The following is an 18,924-nucleotide window of genomic DNA, read 5'->3' on the forward strand; positions in this document are numbered from 1 at the left end:
TAAACCCAAAAAATTGCTCAAGAACACGATTTCAGAATGTGGAGATTCGCGGAGTATACCTGTCTTAGGGTGAAGACGAGTGTAGGAATCAGGTAGAGCTCGAAAAATCAAGTGGAATAGAGCCCAAAATTGTTCAAATCGGATGATTATAGAGAGAGAAAGGGGGGGGGGGGCGAATTATAGGGGAAATCGGAGGGGATGAGAGTTCTAAGGTTTAGATCAAAAAAAGGTCGGGTTTGCCTTATAATTCTGTTTTCCGAACACGCATCGATCGGTGCGTTTTGTTTCTATAACGCATCGATCGATCACATTCTTACGGCCCGGGCCATCTTGGTAATCGATCGATGCGTTTTTGTTCTATAACGCATCGATCGATGCGTTTTAAAAAAAAACATACAAGATTTTCCGAGGAAATTCCGAGGAACAATTCAGATTGTCGATCGATCGATGGGATACTCTCATCGATCGATCACAATCTTACGGCCCGGTCCATCCTAGTAATCGATCGATGCGTTTTTGTTCTAAACGCATCGATCGATGCATTTTAAAAAAACATACAAGATTTCCGAGGAAATTCCGAGGAACAATTCAGATTGTCGATAGATCGATGGGTTACTCTCATCGATCGATCACAATCTTACGGCCCCGTCCATCCTAGTAATCGATCGATGCGTTTTTGTTCTATAACGCATCGATCGATGCATTTTAAAAAAAACATACAAGATTTTCCGATGAAATTCCGAGGAACAATTCAGATTGTCGATAGATCGATGGGTTAATCTCATCGATCGATCACAATCTTACGGCCCGGTCCATCCTAGTAATCGATCGATGCGTTTTTGTTCTATAACGCATCGATCGATGCATTTTTAAAAAACATACAAGATTTTCGAGGAAATTCCGAGGAACAATTCAGATTGTCGATAGATCGATGGGATACTCTCATCGATCGATCACAATCTTACGGCCCGGCCATCTTAGTAATCGATCGATTTGTTTTTGTTCAAAAACGCATCGATCGATGCGTTTTTTTTAAAAAAATTACGTTTTGAAACCCCAAACACTAGTTCGTCGGAATTTCCTCGGAATATTCCGAGGAAATTCGAGGAAGAAGAGGGTTTCGTCGGAGTTCCCTCGGAATAATCCGAGGAAATTCCGAGGAAATAGGGTTTTTAAACCGAAAACAACGTTTTGCCGTTTGAATAACACCTATATAACCCTTATTAAGTGTCTTACGTTCATTATGAAGTCAAAAATTTGTTCCTTACCGTATAATTAACACTTTTCCGATTGTATGAACGAAATCTCGCAACATAAGAGAAACACTTATACCTTTTAACGAACGGTAAAGGGAATACTTTCAATTAGTTTTGAAATTTGTTATTTCATGGTTTATGCTCATGTATACAAAGAATCCTCAATGGTATGCATTACAATTGTATAAGAAATGAAATACGGCAAAAAAAATTGATGTTTTGAAACCCCAAACACTAGTTCCTCGGTTTTCCTCGGAATATTCCGAGGAAATTCCGACGGATATTTTACTATCTGTCGGAATTTCCTCGGAATATTTTCATTTTACCGGGCAAATATTTCGCGAAAATTGAAATTAGAATTCCGACGGAATTCCGACGGATAATGTCCGTCGGACCCTAGGTTTTATAACCACGAGCCCCTTCTTCTTCCCCATTTCTCTCTTCTTCCTCTGCGCGACTCCTCTCTTTCTCTCCGGCGATTTCCCCCTGAAATCCGACGATATCTCCGGCGATCTCCCTCTTCTCTTACACAAATCATGTAAGGACCCTATCCACTCTTTAGGTTCTATTTGTTAGGTTTTTGTGTAGTTTTGATAGATTTTTGTTAGGGTGATTGGTTAGGATTGTGATTTGGTTGTATAATAGGTTTAGAATTGTGATTTGGTTGAATAATTTGTTTTGTTGAATTGATTTAGAATTTTTTTATAATTTTTTATTTTTTGTATTTATAAAATCGATTTTTGTATATAAAATCGATTTTTGTATTTTACAAAACGATTTTTCTATATAACTTCGATTTTTGGATTTTACAAAAAAAAATTTCTATATAAATTCGATTTTTTGGATTTTACAAAACATTTTAATTATTAAACAATTTTTATTTATTAAAAACTATTTTTGTTTATTAGAACTATTTTTATATATTTATTAAAAAAATTTAATATATATAAATCTTTTTCTGTGATTAAATTATTAGGGATTTTTTTTAATAAAAAAAATTAATTTATTTATTTCTGTATTTATTAAATATATTTTTTTAATTTACAGGTCTCATGATGATCAGACCCGGCCTCGACAGCGTCGTGGTCGTGGTGGTACGGGGAGCCAGTCTCGGGATTCCAGCCATTTTCAGGATTCCCCATCGCCCCACAGCTCCAACCATACATCTCCCTCTGCTGCACCCGCTCATGCTCCTCTCGCTCCCGCTGCTGCATCCGCTCCTGTTCCTCCGGGTCCTCCGGGAGTGATGAGGGTTGCGGAGTTGGTTCAACAGCCCGGTCGTGACCATCTTCCGTATCTCACTCCGTATCCACATGGACGGGGTCAAACATGGTAATTAAACATTTTTTTTTCTTTAAATTTGGATTCATTATTAACCGTTTGTTCTTTTAATAAGGTTCAACCGATCCGGGAACGGGATCAGCGCATGGATCAACCGTATGATGTACTCGGCCCTCGACAGTGGACATCCGACTTTCACTCACTTCCCAACCGACAAGCAGGTTCTGTGGTTTCGTCAGTTTGCGGTAAGTATTCTAATTTTTTACTTATATTTTAATCTTTAATATAAATTTTCTACTAATTGTGTTTTTTTTTTCAGCAAGAGTTCAACTGGAATTCCGATGAGACGCTCTTTATCTATCACCACTTCGTCCATAAAGTAATGGACAACTATGGGAAGCAGATCCACGAGTGGAAGAAGAAGTGGGAAATCAATAAGGTTCGATTTAATTTATTAAACAATTTTTTAATTTATTAAACTATTTTTTAATTTATTAAACTTTTTCTTTTTTTTTAATTAAAAGGTCCCAAAGTCGATGAACGACACGGTCTGGAAGGAGTTGTGTGCGCATTGGGATAAGGAGGAGACGAAAGAAACTTCTTCCACCAACTCCACCAACCGCAGGAGCGACCGTAAAGGGAAGGGCATCTACAAGCATAACTTGGGTGCTCAATCTATTGCCACTCTCGGAGATCGCATGGTAAGTTCAACCGTTTTTCTTCAATTATTTGAGTTTCAGAATTTAAATTTATTGTGCATTTCTTCTAATTTCTAATGTTTCTTTAATTTTATGTTTTTTTCAAGGCGGAAGAAAATGATGGCGAGCCGGTCGATGATCTCGCCCTAATGAGGAGGGCGTATACCAACAAGAAGACCGGCCAGATTGATGACGGTCTTGTGAGGGACGTGGTCGACCTGGTCCAAACTCAGGTGGTAGACGAAGTGTCTCAGCTTCAAACCGAGGATGACGCTTCGACGGCTTCGACCAACTTGTCCCGGTTTCGAATCAACGAAATCGTTGAATCCGTAAGTTCTTTTTTTTTAAGTTCAATTCATTTATTTCTTGGTTTAAATTTCTAAATTTGGCTTTTTTCTATTCAGTCGGTTCCAAAGAAGAAGGGACGTTTGTTCGGTTTGGGTCGTCGCACCCGGTCGGTTCCTCCTTCTTCTGCACCACCGCCCTTTGTTGATCCAGAAGTACTTACGGCTCAGTTGAAGGACAAAGATGATCGAATATCTTTGTTGGAGACCCAGATGGCGGCTCAACAGGCGGGCTATGAGGCACAGAGGAGGCTGAACCAGCAAATGATGGAGATGATGCAGAGGATGTACCCGAACGAGGTGTTCCCGGACGTGCCAGACCCGTAGTTTTTTTTTCCCCAATCTCGGAATGTTTTATTTTTATTTGTGAAACTTTGAATATTAATTAGTATGATTTCAATTTTACTTTTAATTTCATATTTTCGAATTTAAATTTCAGAAATTTTATTTTTTCAAAAAAATTAATATTTTTTACATTCCGAGGAAATTAATTATATTTTTCACTACATCGATCGATGCGTTTTTGAACAAAAACGCATCGATCGATCCGTTTTTTTTAAAAAATATAGCGAGGGACATTTCCCTCGGAATTTTCCGAGGGACAACTCCCTCGGAAAATTCCGAGGAACGGATCCCTCGGAATATACCGAGGGAACAGTTCCTCGGAATAAACCGAGGAAAAAGTTCGTCGGTATACTCCTATCGATCGATGTATATATGTCCAAACACGCATCGATCGATGAACTTCCGAGGAATTATCCCGACGAAGTTCTACCTCGGTATATTCCGAGGACTTTTCCGACAAACAAGGGATCCTCGGAATTTCCTCGGAAATTTATTTCCTCGGAATTCCGTCGGAAAATTCCGAGGGATTTCAGAGGAAAAAAGAAATTCCGAGGAATTATTTCCGACGACGTGTTTCGTCGGAATTGCGTCGGAATAACGATATTCCGACGAAATTCCGACGATTTTTTCCCTCAGAATCCTTGATGTTTTCTTGTAGTGATACTATGTAAATAATTTACAAAACTAAGATTGTTATGAATATTAATGTGGATGTCCATCATAGGCCCATAAGCCTATCTTATAGAAGGTTCTAAACTCTAACTCTGTATTCCTATATAAGGTATCGTTGTCTACCGACTAATAATAAGAATAACTGATTTCCTCTTTCTCTCTATTCACAACAAGTTATCTAGACGAAACTCTAACCCTAGTCAACTAGCTTGCACCATCTCCACGTCTATATCTTTGTCAAACTAATCTATTCGACACCATCAGCCCTTATTAAGATAAGTCTTGTAATTGTTAGTAATGTTTGTTATTTGAATCGCCTTAATGGATGATCTTTTTTGCTTAAGAATCATTGATTATGATTCGATTTATATCTCCGTAACTAACGTGAAGACCGTATTTATTTTTATGTGGACTTAGTTGTTAAGGAACTAAGATCGAAAGCAGTACGAGATTGAGTCAACGACAGCTATTGGTTTAGTGGTTTGAATCTAATCTCCAATCATTAACCAACACCATTGAGATAAGTAAACTCGTGATTTATAATTGAATTGCTCACAAATACTTATTGGTTTATTGATTTGATTGATAACATATTTGTTTCTGATAATATTTTGTATGTTCGTATAGTTATTGTTTCATGATCCATGCTTGTACATGACCCATACACATGCACACTAGGTCACCAATATGCTTGTTTGACTGGTTGGTTTTAAAATCGCCAACACTAAAAGAATTTGATAATATATTCACCATCATTGCTTCTAATAGGTAAGCAGCTGAATCAGTATAACTGTAATGATTTATAATACATGTATCAGATATGACATGGTTACATATTTTATTGTGTATCTCTGGATTCCTTTAGTGTGATTGTCTAGAACATTGATTTGATGAATAAAATTTTACTTAATACGATTTATTGAAGGAGACATATATATGTGCACGTAAACAGATGCTTTATTGTTTATAAATTCTTGTACCAGAGATTGTGCGTAATAATTCTAAACGCTTTACCAAACCTTTTGATATCGAAATTGTTAGAGAAAAAAAAAATATTGGTTTGAGTTGGTTTGATCAAAATTTAATGACCAATCTGTGAATAGATAATCATAAATGTTAATAGTTTAAATCGCTTCATTGTGTATTGGACCTGTTGGCATGTTGCTTACTTTTCTGTTTGGTTAATTACTGATTATCAACTTATGCTACAATAGAGACCATATACCTGCTGATTATCTAGTTTGAAAAAAAAATAAAAATGATTCGAATTGTTTTAGATGATTATTAGTTTAAGTGCATACATCTTTTATATTGATGTTTGCTAATATGTGGCCATACTTCATGAGCAAATATTTGGAGTTTCAGGTTTAAATATATTTATATACAAGACAAGAGTTTTGCAAAGTACTTTGAGCATCTCGTTGTCAGGTCTCCAATCTCCACTCCGTTCTCTTCTTATTGAGATAAGTATTATTATTACCTTTTTCATGTCTTGTATATATGGTCAATCGAATTTTGATTAGTTAATTCAATATGTACATATCGAATTTTTTTTGTTTAAACAATTAAAACTAGTCAATATAGAATTGTCAAGACGTAAAGAATATTACATATGATAATTACTATAGGAATATTATTTATTTCCTAATATAATAAAAACGTTTAAAATAATACATATTTCTATACTTTGAAATATTTTTGATTATTATATTTCATTACCATTATATATATGAGAGCTTTAAGTTTAAGACCTCACCGTATAAGTTTTGGAAAACAATCTAAAGAAAAGTATTATCACCTGAATGTGATTACCTAAAGCTTATTATGTATTTTGCATCTAAAGATTACAAGTCCGTAATAATTCTCAACTATGTTAGATGTTAAGTTTAAAAATTAAATTTCTCGAAATTTACTTTAATGATGAATATATATTTGAAAAATATATTTTTCACACAAGTAATGTTGTCTAATATACACACGATTGAGAAAAGAGATTAAAGAAGTTTATAACTATATTTTGTCTCCTTAAGACCAAGAAAAAAAAATAATGAGCCATCGATGTAAGATGATAAATCACGTCTAGTTCATTATGATCATTCTCTTGAAGAGAATCTGACATTTTATATTGAGAAAGAAAATCAACATTGGTCAAGAAAGTGGACATAAAAGTGGTTGTAGATGTGAATGTGGATATAAATAAGGTCAAAATCCAAAGATTTCTTTTTAGAACTCATACTCTCACTTGAAGTTGAGAAAATAAAGATGGTAACAAAGAAGAGATATGATTCATTCATCTAAAGTTGAAAGAAAATTATTGTGAGTACAATGTCTTGTAGTATCAAGATTATTGGAAGCTCTAGAGGAGCAGATACATGCTTGCCTATGAGAATGCAACTTAAAATCATTAATGTGTATATTTTTCCAAGTCTCAAAGGTCAAAATGATCTAAGATATAACACATGACATTAAGTTTGATATGTCGTTGATTCTAAAGTGGGATTCAATTCAAGATATATGAACTTGGAGTATCATTATCTCGAGGAGGAGAATTAAAGAATCCCACATCCCTAGTAACTGGAACATCCAGAAGTATGTTCACACTGGAAATAGACTCCACCACATGATTTATAATCTAGTTGAGACAATAAGTAAAGAGAAATGTTGAATACCTTCGAACAAAAGTATTACGCAAGACACTATTGTATCGTACTACACAATGATTAGAAAATGGAGATAAATGTAATAGTAAACCAGAAGTTTACCAAAAATGTAATGTTTGGCAAACCGGTTATGCCATCCCGGTTTAGTAATGATGCGAAAGATAATCATATGGATATTCGTTAAAAAAAAATACAGGCGATTCTTACGAATGATCCGTTATATGCTGCTTGCTTATAAAGCAATATAAGAATACGGTTTTTACCAGTCAAATAGATTTAAAACCTATTTAAACAATGACATGTTTGTGGGCTTGATCACCCACTGGTGGACTGATCATCCATCATATGTTAATGCATCGACAAGAAAGTCGTATGTATCCTTGTCATAAATCGCAACCAGATGTTTGCGAGATTGGTAAAATTGGTGAATTAACAGGCCTTTAATGGTTATTTTATTCATATGGAGATACATGATGAACATATTGTAGCTAATGTTCATACTTAAGATGCAACATCAATGATTCGCATAATGTCAAAGAGTAATTAACAACTCTCCCTATTAAATTGGTTTTGGGTCAGAAACCAAAGATACCCATCTAGAAAATTTGCACAAGTTGTAGTTGCTCCACCACACTATAAAAGATGGGACCTCAGAGGAGGTTATGAATATGTTGGATATAATCTCCTTTAATATAATATTTATTTAAAGACTCAAAAGTTAGTCTATCCAACATTAAGGAGAGAAAATAAACAGCAGAGAATGAATGAGTTGAATGAATTATCATTGATCCTCAGACTAATGAGTGTGAATAGAAGTCCAAAAATGAATGTATAGAGATAATTCTAGTACAAAGACTAGCATATGAGTTGCCAGACTCATTTACTGACCCTAAGAAAGTGATTAAGTCACAAGTACCAGCTATAAATGCTCCAAATAAAATTGATGTCCTAGAAGGACAGTATCAAACTGCTAATGAGTCTAAAGAGCGCTTGAAGCGTGAAAGACTTATCGGTTCTGAATATAATAAGCCTTATAAAAGAAAAGGAGCTTGAATGAGAATGACAGAATCGAGGGATGAAAGATTAAGGATCTCGAAAAGAGATAGAAAACACGACAAGAAGGAATTCAGGTACTTGAGAATAAAGAAATCTCAAATAGCTATGTCATGTCTGGAACGATATGGAACCGATATCAAATCGACGGCGTGAAAACTTATGCATGCAATGTAGCAGTTGATGAGAATGAGGATCATGAACCAACTATTGGAAAGTGTACACAAAGAAAATGATAGGCCAAAATGGAAATAAGCAATAGATGAAGGATTTAATCTCTTGCAAAGAGAAGAGAATTCGGACCGATAGTCCGTACACCTAATAGTGCAAAACCAATGGCACATAAATGGGTCTTTATGTGAAAGAATGAATGAGATGATGAAAAGTTGTGAGATGCAAAAGAGTAGTTGCACAAGAGTTCTCACAAATTCCCGAAATAGTTATAAGAAACACACCATCATGTGGTGGAAGCATCAACTTTCTTTAATCTGGCAAGAATTGAAAGCCACTGGAAATGACAATTATATCAATGATCCAAAATGTATAAACTGCAAGAAGCAGTAAACCCCATAAAGATTTGGACTGCTAGAAGCAGTAAATGCTAGTTCTCGAGAACATTACCGCGCGAGTATATTGAGCATATAAAAGAAAGAAAAAGTATTGGTCATGAAGTACCATAATATTGGAAATTTATTGATCTCTTTCATGATTGAAAGATGTGATTTTGTATGACAAGAAGAATGATCATACTAATAAATTTTATAAGAGGGAGAATAACTCGTATGTACAAGTATGTACAATATGAATGTTTAAAAGATTGTCTATAAAAACGAAATTTGGACATTGAATCCAAATAGACCAAAATATGATATTTTGCACGAACCATAAGTCCAATGGTCTAAGAGATTATCTGACAATCAAACGAGTTTATTGACTAAGGATATGCTTATAGCAATTCCTAAAAGGATGATATATATGATGAGAATACATCTCCCAAAGATGATGCTTCCAGGGGGAGAATATGATGATGTGTGTGGTTGTACTCTTTTTCCTTATCATTGGGTTTGTCCCACAGGGTTTTCCATGTCTAGGTTTTAACGAGACAACAAATAACACGCTAATGATAGACACCTAAAGAGGAATTTCATCAATCTTCCAAAGTATTTTTCGAGATTTAAGAAGCAGGAGAAATGAGATAGATCAATCATACTTAAGAAGAATCAATGTATGAACACATTCCATTCTTGAGACAGAATCGAAGGTCAAAAGTTTTCCACTCAAAGGAGACCTTCTAGATGAAATTAAAATATGAAATTGGTGTCCAGAGAAATATCTTTGAATCTATTTTCATCTCCAATTTTAATCAAGTCATTCACCATGATAGAACTCGAGATATGGCTGTTTTCGTGGGACATGTACAGGCTGTTTTCGTGGGACATATACAAGCTGTCTCAGAATACCTAATATCGTATGATATTCAAAATACCGCTCAATATTTCCATCTTAACAAAGCCAGATCGGTGCCTAAAGTTAGACATGGATGTTAGCTTCGATTTCCAAGTGGTTTGAAGTCATTTTGCCCTACGGTCACCAAGATATTCATGTTTAGTGAGGAGTGTTAAATCTGTCAAGAGAATTAAACCGGTCCATCCCCAAGAAGAAGGAGTTAATTCATCACATTAGATTGTGTCCTATCAGATATCTCAAGTTATGTTTTCATCAGGGGGAGTAGATGCGCGCTGCACTCTTTTTCCCTTCACCACAGTTTTTTCCACTGGTTTTCCTGGTAAGGTTTTTAACGAGACAGCAGCATACGCGCTTTAGGACTTATTTTGTATAATGGACATCCAAGGGGGAATGTTATGAATATTAATGTGGATGTCCATCGTAGGCCCATAAGCCTATGTTATAGAAGGTTTTAAACCCTAACTTTGTATTCCTATATAAGATATCGTTGTCTACGGACTAATAATAAGAATAACTGATTTCATTTTTCTCTCTATTCACAACAAAGATTACTTTCTTACCAATTCCTCAATTAATATAGAAAGGATTGTGAATCACAAGGGGTCAGAGTAAGTAATTGAAAAGAAGGATGATACTTAGCCAAAACCTAGATTGCATAGATACGTCACTTAGCAGCCTCTCGTGTACTGGGGATGTTGGACATTTCGGAAACGGGAACTTCACGGGGACGGCTTTCCAACATAGACGGGACGGCAAGAATTTCATGGGGACGTGACGGTTGGATATGGGGACGTTTCATGGACGTGGGAGTTTAAAATTTGGCGTTTCCAGTTGTTGTTAATCATGGGATCAAAAGAGCTTGCGACTGGCTTTTGTGTAATATTCTCGTTGTTGTCGTCGACTTCGTCGAAATGGCGATATCATTCACCGGAATCATGAACCGGGTCTAATCCAGTTCAATTAATAACCAAATATAAACCGGTTTGGTTTTGGGGATTAAATATTCAAGATGCACAGCGCATCCACTAAGCGTTTCTAAACCTGAGAACTATAGTTTTAAATATCAGACTAAACTTAAATTTTATGGTTAAAATTTAGGATTGTAACTAAAAATACAGGGCTTGTGGTATGGTGATGATTAACTTGAAGGCAAAGCCGTAGTCACCAGAGTTCGAGTTCCGACCACTGGAAAATTAGCATTTCAGCATCGTTAGGGACATGAGAACGACATGTGGGCTGAAAACGTAGGCTCATAACACACGGCTAGTCTGGACCCACTTCCATAGGACCAGGATACCCATGTATAATTAAAAATAAAAATAAAATATATCAAAAAGTGTTAAATTTAAAATTGTAGATTTTATATTGCACTTAAGTTTACTTATATATATATATACTAGGGTCGGTCCGCCCTACGGACGGGATATGCTTTACTTGTGATCTAAGTTATTATTTTTTGTAAGATTTTCTGGTTTATGTTTTTGGTTTGCGTTGCTCAAAAAAAAATATTTTTGGTTTGCATTTGCAAGAGATGTGTATGATAATGATTTTTGTTTTTAGAAAGATTTAGGTGAGGAGAGATTATATGTGATAAGATATATTTTTCTTATTTGCAATAGTTGTTTCTTTATTAAAGAGTTGTGGTATTGGTATGCTGTAACGGCTTCAAATGGTCTTCATGTTATTTTTTTTTTACAAAAATTTGATTCCGTATTTGATGTGTTATTTATGGTTTGTAATATTTAGGTTCGGAAGGATTGAGTTGTGGGTAAATTTTTGTGTGTATGTTTTAAGAGTATTTACTTTTTATGTTGAAATCTTAGTCTTTCGACATGCTATTGGAGTGGAAGTGGTGATTATTTAAAGTTGCATTTCTTATTAAAAGTAAAATGTTATATGGAATGAGAAGAAGGTAGTAATGCAAAGCTAATCAAAGTAAGAAAACATTAAAACTGGAAAGTATGAAGACTAAATAGTGACCAACACCAAGAACTTCTCCATTTGTTTATGGTAATAACAATCACTATATCGATTTTCGAAATTATTGAGATGACACTTTCTTGGTGGCATTGTAAAAATCATATTAGTTTCATATCACTTTTTTTCAATATATAGACGTCACATAAGGAACGCTTGATCTATCTCAGCATTTGTCAGCTCCAGACATGTCGGTTTGATGTTCATGGAAATCCATAAATTTCATGCATTCCTCATGTGCGTAGCAAAATTATGGCATAGAGATAGTTACCTTTACCACAGTTGTTGCAATTATTAATGAAGTTGTGTTCTATTTTTATTATGTCGGTATATATATTTTAATATGTTTGTTTTAGTATAAGTTATCTAATTTCATTTTTGTTATGTTTTGTTTGTTACCCGGTTATTTTACATTATGTCTGTTGTTGGACTATGCCAGTCTATATATATTTAGTTTCATATCAGTATTAAAATTATGGTTGATCTTTTTATTTTAGCATTTTTTTTAAAAAAAATCACATTTAATTCAATAAAATAACCTTACATTTTGTATTCACAATACCTATAAAACATATACTTATTTTGCCCTAAAAACCAATTTAATGTAATCTTTTAAAAATGTTTCATTTATTCACAATTATATGTAACATTAATTTTCACTATTTATACAACTTACACTATTTATTTTATTATTATTTTGCAAGTTATCTATATATAAATAATGAATGTGTTATGTAGCGCGGGATAGGCCAGTTGTTTTGGTGTATGTAAGTATTTCTTGCATGATATTATTGTTTATTAGATAAATTAGTCTTTGGAAGTAATGAATGTATACATACATTTGCTATTTTTCAACATGTGGCCGCATATAGATGTTATAGAGGACTACTGAAAGAGTAATTTTCAATGTTGTTAGTGTGGTTTCTATATATTTTAGAACGATGATCAATTTCATGTGCATGCTAAGGGAAATAGTGGAAGGAGAAGCATATTTGAAAAGGTTCTGAGAAAGAAATTTAATCTCGTGAAATAACTTTGTTTCAATAGGCTTCTCAAAATGAATTGTTTTCTTTTTTTGGGTATTTGGATTAGAGGACTGTTTTGTGGGATGTCGGGAAAATAACAATGATGACTCTTTGGTTGCTTTTTTAAAACATGTGATATTCTGAATATTATTATTAACTTATTGGTCATGCGAGAAAGGAATTAATATGTCTTGCCGTACGATAAGAGTTCCATTTTATTGGTTGAAAGTATATAAAGTTGTAAACTCACACTTATGTCGTTTTTTGGTATGGTTGAATCGAGGAGGAAGCTAAATTTAGATTATGGTAATATCGACCAAAGAAAATTGTAGTCTTTTATGTTTTCAGTTTTTATCTTATTTTGGCCGTAGAGTAAAGTGTGAACAATAATACAATGGCTTTAGCATCTGAGATTTACTGCTTTACAACTAAAAAGAATTTTTTTTGTCACGAAATAACTAAAAAGAGTTTCTAAGTCGAAAATCTTCAACAACAAACACTACTTCTGCGCTTCTCTCTCTCTCATCACCTGTAACACATTTAGCTTCTTATTCTTCTATGTCACCTCACGTACAAACCATCTGTTTAATCAAATTTTCAATACGACCATGAAAAAGTATTCTCTTTATCATGTGTGGTGTGATATAAGAAGAGTGTGTTTACCACTTTGCAGATGTTTTTTTCCTTTCAGTGTCTTTGAAGCTTCTTCGGCATAAGCTCGAGCAGCTTCTGCTGCATCTGCTTCCTTTGCAGCTTCTTCAGCCGCTGTCATGGCAGCTTCTACCTTTGAAACTGTCTGTTCTGCAGCTGCTTCTGCCTCATGTGCGTTCAAAGTCTTCTGGCTAACTCTGTATTAATCTGGACATTTTTCTGAACACTCCTTTCATATCTGTTTGTTTTAGGTGCATGTAAAGAAAGAACTCTATGTTTTCCAGACGATGTTACCAAATAGATTCTCCTGTGGGAAGCCAAAATGATGGGAATATGCAACTCTATAACTGTGTTTAAACCTGTTAAGAGAGAATTCTGATCAATAAACGTCCCAAGTCGCTGTGAGTGAATCATGTCTCAGTTCTGCTAACAGCCAACGAAGCAAATTGATTGCACAAAGATTACATGCACACGATACTGTGTCAAATACGTTCAAATGGCTGTACCAACTGAAGAATTCTTAACTTGATAAGTCTATCACTATCCACTAAGATCTTAAGAACGGTTGCACAGTTACTTAAGGCATAATCATTTATATTTATTTATTATAAAACTTACTAAAGCTTTTAAAATATAGTGACAAAGTTCGTAGTAACCAGAGAATTACTGCAAAGGAAAAAAAAAACGCAAACCATTAAGCCTTGGATCATGGATAGTAATGGGGGTGGTAGCAACGTCTGAGGGGGTGTTCTCTTTTTTTGTTTGTTAGTTCAGATGTAGGAATTGAATCAAACTCCTTGAAAAATTTCCTGTTTAAACAAAAATTAAGAACTTTGAAATTTGTCTCATAAGAAGATCATGTTACAAAAACGCATTGGTCATAGTTACCTGAATGATTGCCTTTTGAAACGAATGTATTTCCAGGATAGTTCCGGGAGAACAACAGGGAGGCTTAATAACTCGGAAATTTTCATGTAAGCAGTTTGACAAATAAGAGCGTTTATAATAAACAAATAGCATCTCCCAGACAAATCAAAAATAATCAGTAAAAGATATATCATCACGTACTTGTCATCATGGACAGGAACTCCCCACTCTTCATTATGGAAAGCAATGCAAGATTGGTCTTTAACATGAAACAACCAAAAAAAAAAAAACCATCAGGTCAAGGCATAGCAGAGGAAAATATTCAAAGCGAGATAAAGTTAAGGAATAAGCCCATCAATGTAAGGAAATGACAAAGAAACGAATCATGTTTATGTGGTCATTGTACAATATAGATCTCGTGATCACAAATCAATACTCAAGATATGAGCTCTACATTCAAACACTTACTTCCAACCTTAATACCCGATCTTTTAAACTACTCGAGATCACCATCATAAGAAAGACAATGAATCTTACCAGATTTCGGAGCGATCCAAGCGCATCTTTTACGATCATCAGAAAAGCAATCATCGGCCTTTTCATCTCTCTCCTCTGTCATATTCCTTCTCAGTGACGATGAAGTGTTTGACAAACTACGCCGCAAAGCTCTCTTCCCGCTCGAAAAAACGCGATACTCTACGGTGACGACTCTGAAGTTTTACAAAAGTTTTAGGAAGATTAAGAAAAAGAGGAAACGCTCACATGTTTATAGATTATAGATTCACACTGTAGAAGTTATGAGTGGATGTATTGAATGTGAAATCGTATGAAGAGTGGGAATACTATTACTGAGAGGCTTAATCACGACGATTGGATGCACTGGATTATGTAATGGTGTTAGATTGTGAGAACCAGTAGCAAGAATGTCAAACGATTAATTAGAGGCGGCAGCTTCGAATAGAGGGTGGTCGGCATTGCATCATGGCACAGATGAACCCTAGAAAGGATGGAAGCTTTTCGTTACGAAGGTGAAGGGGCCAATTTATTCTTGCTATCGGGCTGGAATTATTTGAGTGAAACGTGAAGCCCAGAAAAGAAGCCCGCAAATATGAATCAGACAGTTTTAATGAAACGACGTGTTCTGAGTGATAAGACAGCCTATGGAAGCCGACTTATTTACGTGGAATCCGACGTGGCGCAACAGGTGGGAAGAAACCTTGTTTTATAATAATAGATAAATAATATATTACATATATATATATATATATTATTGTTGTACCCGTATCTATAAATTTTGATCTTGCCGTTTCATGTACTCGTTTCCAGTCCATGTACCCGTATCAGGGCTGCCTAGGCCAAGAAAAACAAAACATAAACAAGAGACTTTTCTACTTCAACAACATGAACGTGGGGGCGGGTATTTTCAGACGGGTCGGGTCATTGACTTCAGTATTTGACTTTTTGGTTTGCTCATTAGAGAGTCAAAACAATGTCCATTGGGTCAATCCTAAATATTTTATCTTATTACGAGTAATGGGCCTACTGGGCCGAGTGAAATAACATTTTAAACTCACGTCTGTTCCTTTCCAATAGTATGGGTCCATATTACACACTGGGGCCTACTATAGAGGAAAAAACTGACAAAAAATCAGAGCCGTCGATCCTCTGTCCTTTCAAAGTTCGTTTTGCGGGCCCCACTAGAGAAAAGGAACAATATCTGTAAGAGAAAAGAAAGGTACACCACGCCACTACCGTGCTTTGGCTGTCACATGAGTGTTGTGTCACAGCCCCGTAACGGGATTATTTGAGGCTCTTGTTAAAGAGACAAAAGGAAAAAAGGAAAAACAATTATTAAAGGCTTGGTCAATGTTCCTTTTTGACTGTTTTTTGGGTGAAAAACTGCCTCCACAATTTCCAATTAAATATTCGATTTAAGGTATAATTAAAGCCATTATAAAGGCATTCTACCGATTATATTTTATTAATGTCTACATATGCAATCATATTAATTATGTAACGTTTAACGTACGTCAATTACTCCTTTTTTTTTTCGTCTTGTACTATGGATACTCCCTCCTGTTTCACAAAAATACATGTTTTAGAAAACAATATGTTTCAAAACAATGTTTTTTTAAAATTTTCAATGCATCTTTTATGAACTGCTAATAATTAATTGCAATTTAAGAAAAACAATTACATTTATTGAATTCCTATATAATTTTAATAATTAATCACAACACTAGTTGATTTTTCTGTGCTCATGCACAGATATAATATTTTAAAAAGTAAATACATTATAATATTTTTTAATATTTTATTTTTTATTTTAGTTATTATGTTATTTATATTGTAATTAATATGCATAGTTTATTTAAATAACATTTTATTATTTTAATTAGACGCATAACTTTGGATATAAAATATCTCGAATGTTTGGTTATTATTTGAATATTTTAGATAACATTTACTTTTCCGATCCAACTATAATATTTTTGTTGTACAGATTTAAATTTCGATTAATTTTTTTATTTTCATGTGTTTGATTTTTTTCTTAGATTGGTAAATATATTTTAGTAAGATTATGTACAATTTAATATTTGTTATTTTAAAAATCAAATAGTAAAAATATATAAACTAAAGTGTTGATCGATTCAAAATTGCATAAAAAAATATAACAATGATAGTATTTTGAAACCTTATGTATATTAGTTTGGTTCTTCATTATAGATGTGTAAATATATTTTTGATTTTTTATTAATTTGTTATATGTTAATTTTCAAAAATAAAATTATAAAAATAAGGTTGCATAAAACATAATCGATATATTTTTAAAAAGAAGATTATTTCCTTACTTTAATATCAAATTTAGTTTTCTAAGCTTTCCTTTTTATAAAATCATATCATATATATATATATATATATAATATTTTCGTTTTAAAATTTATAAATATTTTCTTTATCATATATGCTATTTGAAAAATATAAAAGGGAACTTAAATAAAAATTTTAAATTAAATTTTATTTATTAAAGATATCTTAGTTTATGTTATTTAAATTATATTGTAATAATTTGAAAAATAGATTGATTTAAATAAAACGCTTAATACCTTTAAAATATATATTATATTGTTTAAGATTATCTTCTAGGAGAGAAGATTATTTCTTTACTTTAAAATCAAGATTATTTTATAAACTTTCCTTTCTATGAATTACACTATGTATAAAATATATTTTCGTTTTTAAAATTTATAAATTTTCTTATTACATAGCTTATTTGAAAAAAGGAAAACTAAATAAAAAGGAAAAATAAAATAAATAAAAGAAAATTTTAATAATGATAATTAAATATATTTAATTTATTAAGGGTATCATCGTAATCAACCACCGTGAAAGTTAACGTGAGCGTGACGCGTAGAAAACTGACTTCTCAAATAATATTATAGAGATTATGTATCTATAGCTAAAATTTAGTATGTTTATTAGTATGTGTTAGGGATGTTTTTATTTTATCGGATTTTCGGTATTTCGGTTCATATAAAATAGCTACCATATTAAAACCATACCAACTTTGGTTTGGTTCGGTTTATATATCGTCGGTTTTCGGTTTATTCAGCTTTGTACCAAAAACCATAAATATATTAATCTTTTTTTTGTGAATTACTTTATATGATTAGATATCGACTTTAATAAAACATTAAGATATTTTGGTTTTTAAATAGACTACTTTTTAATTTTTTTTTCTTTTACTATTTAAAATAATTAGTAAATATATTAAGTTAATAATAATAATAATAGTTTTAATGAATAAAAATAAGAAAAATAGTAATCCATAATATTATAAAATAACTAAATATTAGCGCACATATTTATCAACAAAAAAGTAAAAATTATGTTATGTTTAATCTGATAAAAATGAAAACATAACTTTTAAATTAAAACAATATATTAAATACTAAAAACAACATTTTAAGTATGAAGATCATATCAATAAAAAAATTATGTCTATATATAATTATTAACTATATTATATAATTTACATATAATTATACTACTATATTTTAATTAATCGGTTTATTCAGTTTGATTGGTTTATATAACAATGTATATCCATATACCGCGATTTCTTAAAAATAACATTCATTTGGTATATTCGGTATTACCAAATCCTAACCACTTTCGCTATTTCGGTTTGGTTCGATTTTACCGTATTGAACACCCATATCGTAATCTCTAAATACACAATTTAAATAATATTCTTTTTATTTCAAAATGATGTGTATTCTATAATTTTCAAAAGAGTATTATTAAAATTTTGTATTTAGGGATTACGAGGTTATAATTTTTAGGGAATTCGTATGTTAAATTTTTGTAAAAAATCTTTGTCCAGAGTAGTTTCGTTCGTTTAATGATTTTTCAGATTTTTATTTTCGGTTTTCTTGATCCGTTTATTACAATGTATATTAGATTTCATCTACATTTGAATATATATTTACTATTTAGCACGATTAGATCTGATGTAACTAGCAACATGAATTATGTAATATCTTTTTCTTTTTCTCTATGAAAGCAAGTAAGCAGCATCTGAAATTTACAATGGATTAAAAGTATCTCCAAGCTTTATTTTTTTT

The 18,924-nt window shown here is 32.9% G+C and overlaps 1 protein-coding gene across 7 annotated transcripts; it reads right to left on the reverse strand.

Annotated features, from left to right (window-relative positions):
- Positions 1-13,088: 13,088 nt before the first annotated feature.
- On the reverse strand, positions 13,089-15,380 carry LOC106418531. 7 transcript variants are annotated; one of them, XR_007328800.1, is made up of 8 exons: positions 15,140-15,379; positions 14,834-15,006; positions 14,498-14,555; positions 14,318-14,388; positions 14,122-14,238; positions 13,724-13,788; positions 13,442-13,636; positions 13,089-13,359 (listed from the first exon to the last, which is right to left on the reverse strand). XR_007328800.1 is itself a non-coding variant. In XM_048768712.1 (4 exons), exons 2-4 carry the CDS (start codon positions 14,913-14,915, stop codon positions 14,136-14,138), a joined length of 423 nt encoding a protein of 140 aa, XP_048624669.1. In that variant the 5' UTR covers positions 14,916-15,006; positions 15,146-15,367; the 3' UTR covers positions 14,118-14,135. The 7 variants fall into 7 exon arrangements, 1 of the variants encoding a protein (XP_048624669.1); XR_007328798.1 differs by having other exon boundaries at positions 13,442-13,788; positions 15,140-15,366; XR_007328799.1 differs by having other exon boundaries at positions 13,442-13,788; positions 15,146-15,361.
- Between the last annotated feature and the right edge of the window lie 3,544 nt (positions 15,381-18,924).

This window comes from Brassica napus, chromosome C9, assembly GCF_020379485.1.
Source record: "Brassica napus cultivar Da-Ae chromosome C9, Da-Ae, whole genome shotgun sequence".
Classification (NCBI taxonomy): Eukaryota; Viridiplantae; Streptophyta; class Magnoliopsida; order Brassicales; family Brassicaceae; genus Brassica; species Brassica napus.

What these genes read in the sequence shown, in the direction of transcription:
- LOC106418531 (XM_048768712.1), bottom strand. Translation starts at nt 14,915, where the DNA reads ATGACAGAGGAGAGAGATGAAAAGGCCGATGATTGCTTTTCTGATGAT. An exon ending in TTGGATCGCTCCGAAATCTG is followed by an intron (nt 14,556 to 14,833) that starts GTAAGATTCATT and finishes TTCATGTTAAAG; the next exon opens with ACCAATCTTGCATTGCTTTC. An exon ending in TTCAAAAGGCAATCATTCAG is followed by an intron (nt 14,239 to 14,317) that starts GTAACTATGACC and finishes TTGTTTAAACAG; the next exon opens with GAAATTTTTCAAGGAGTTTG.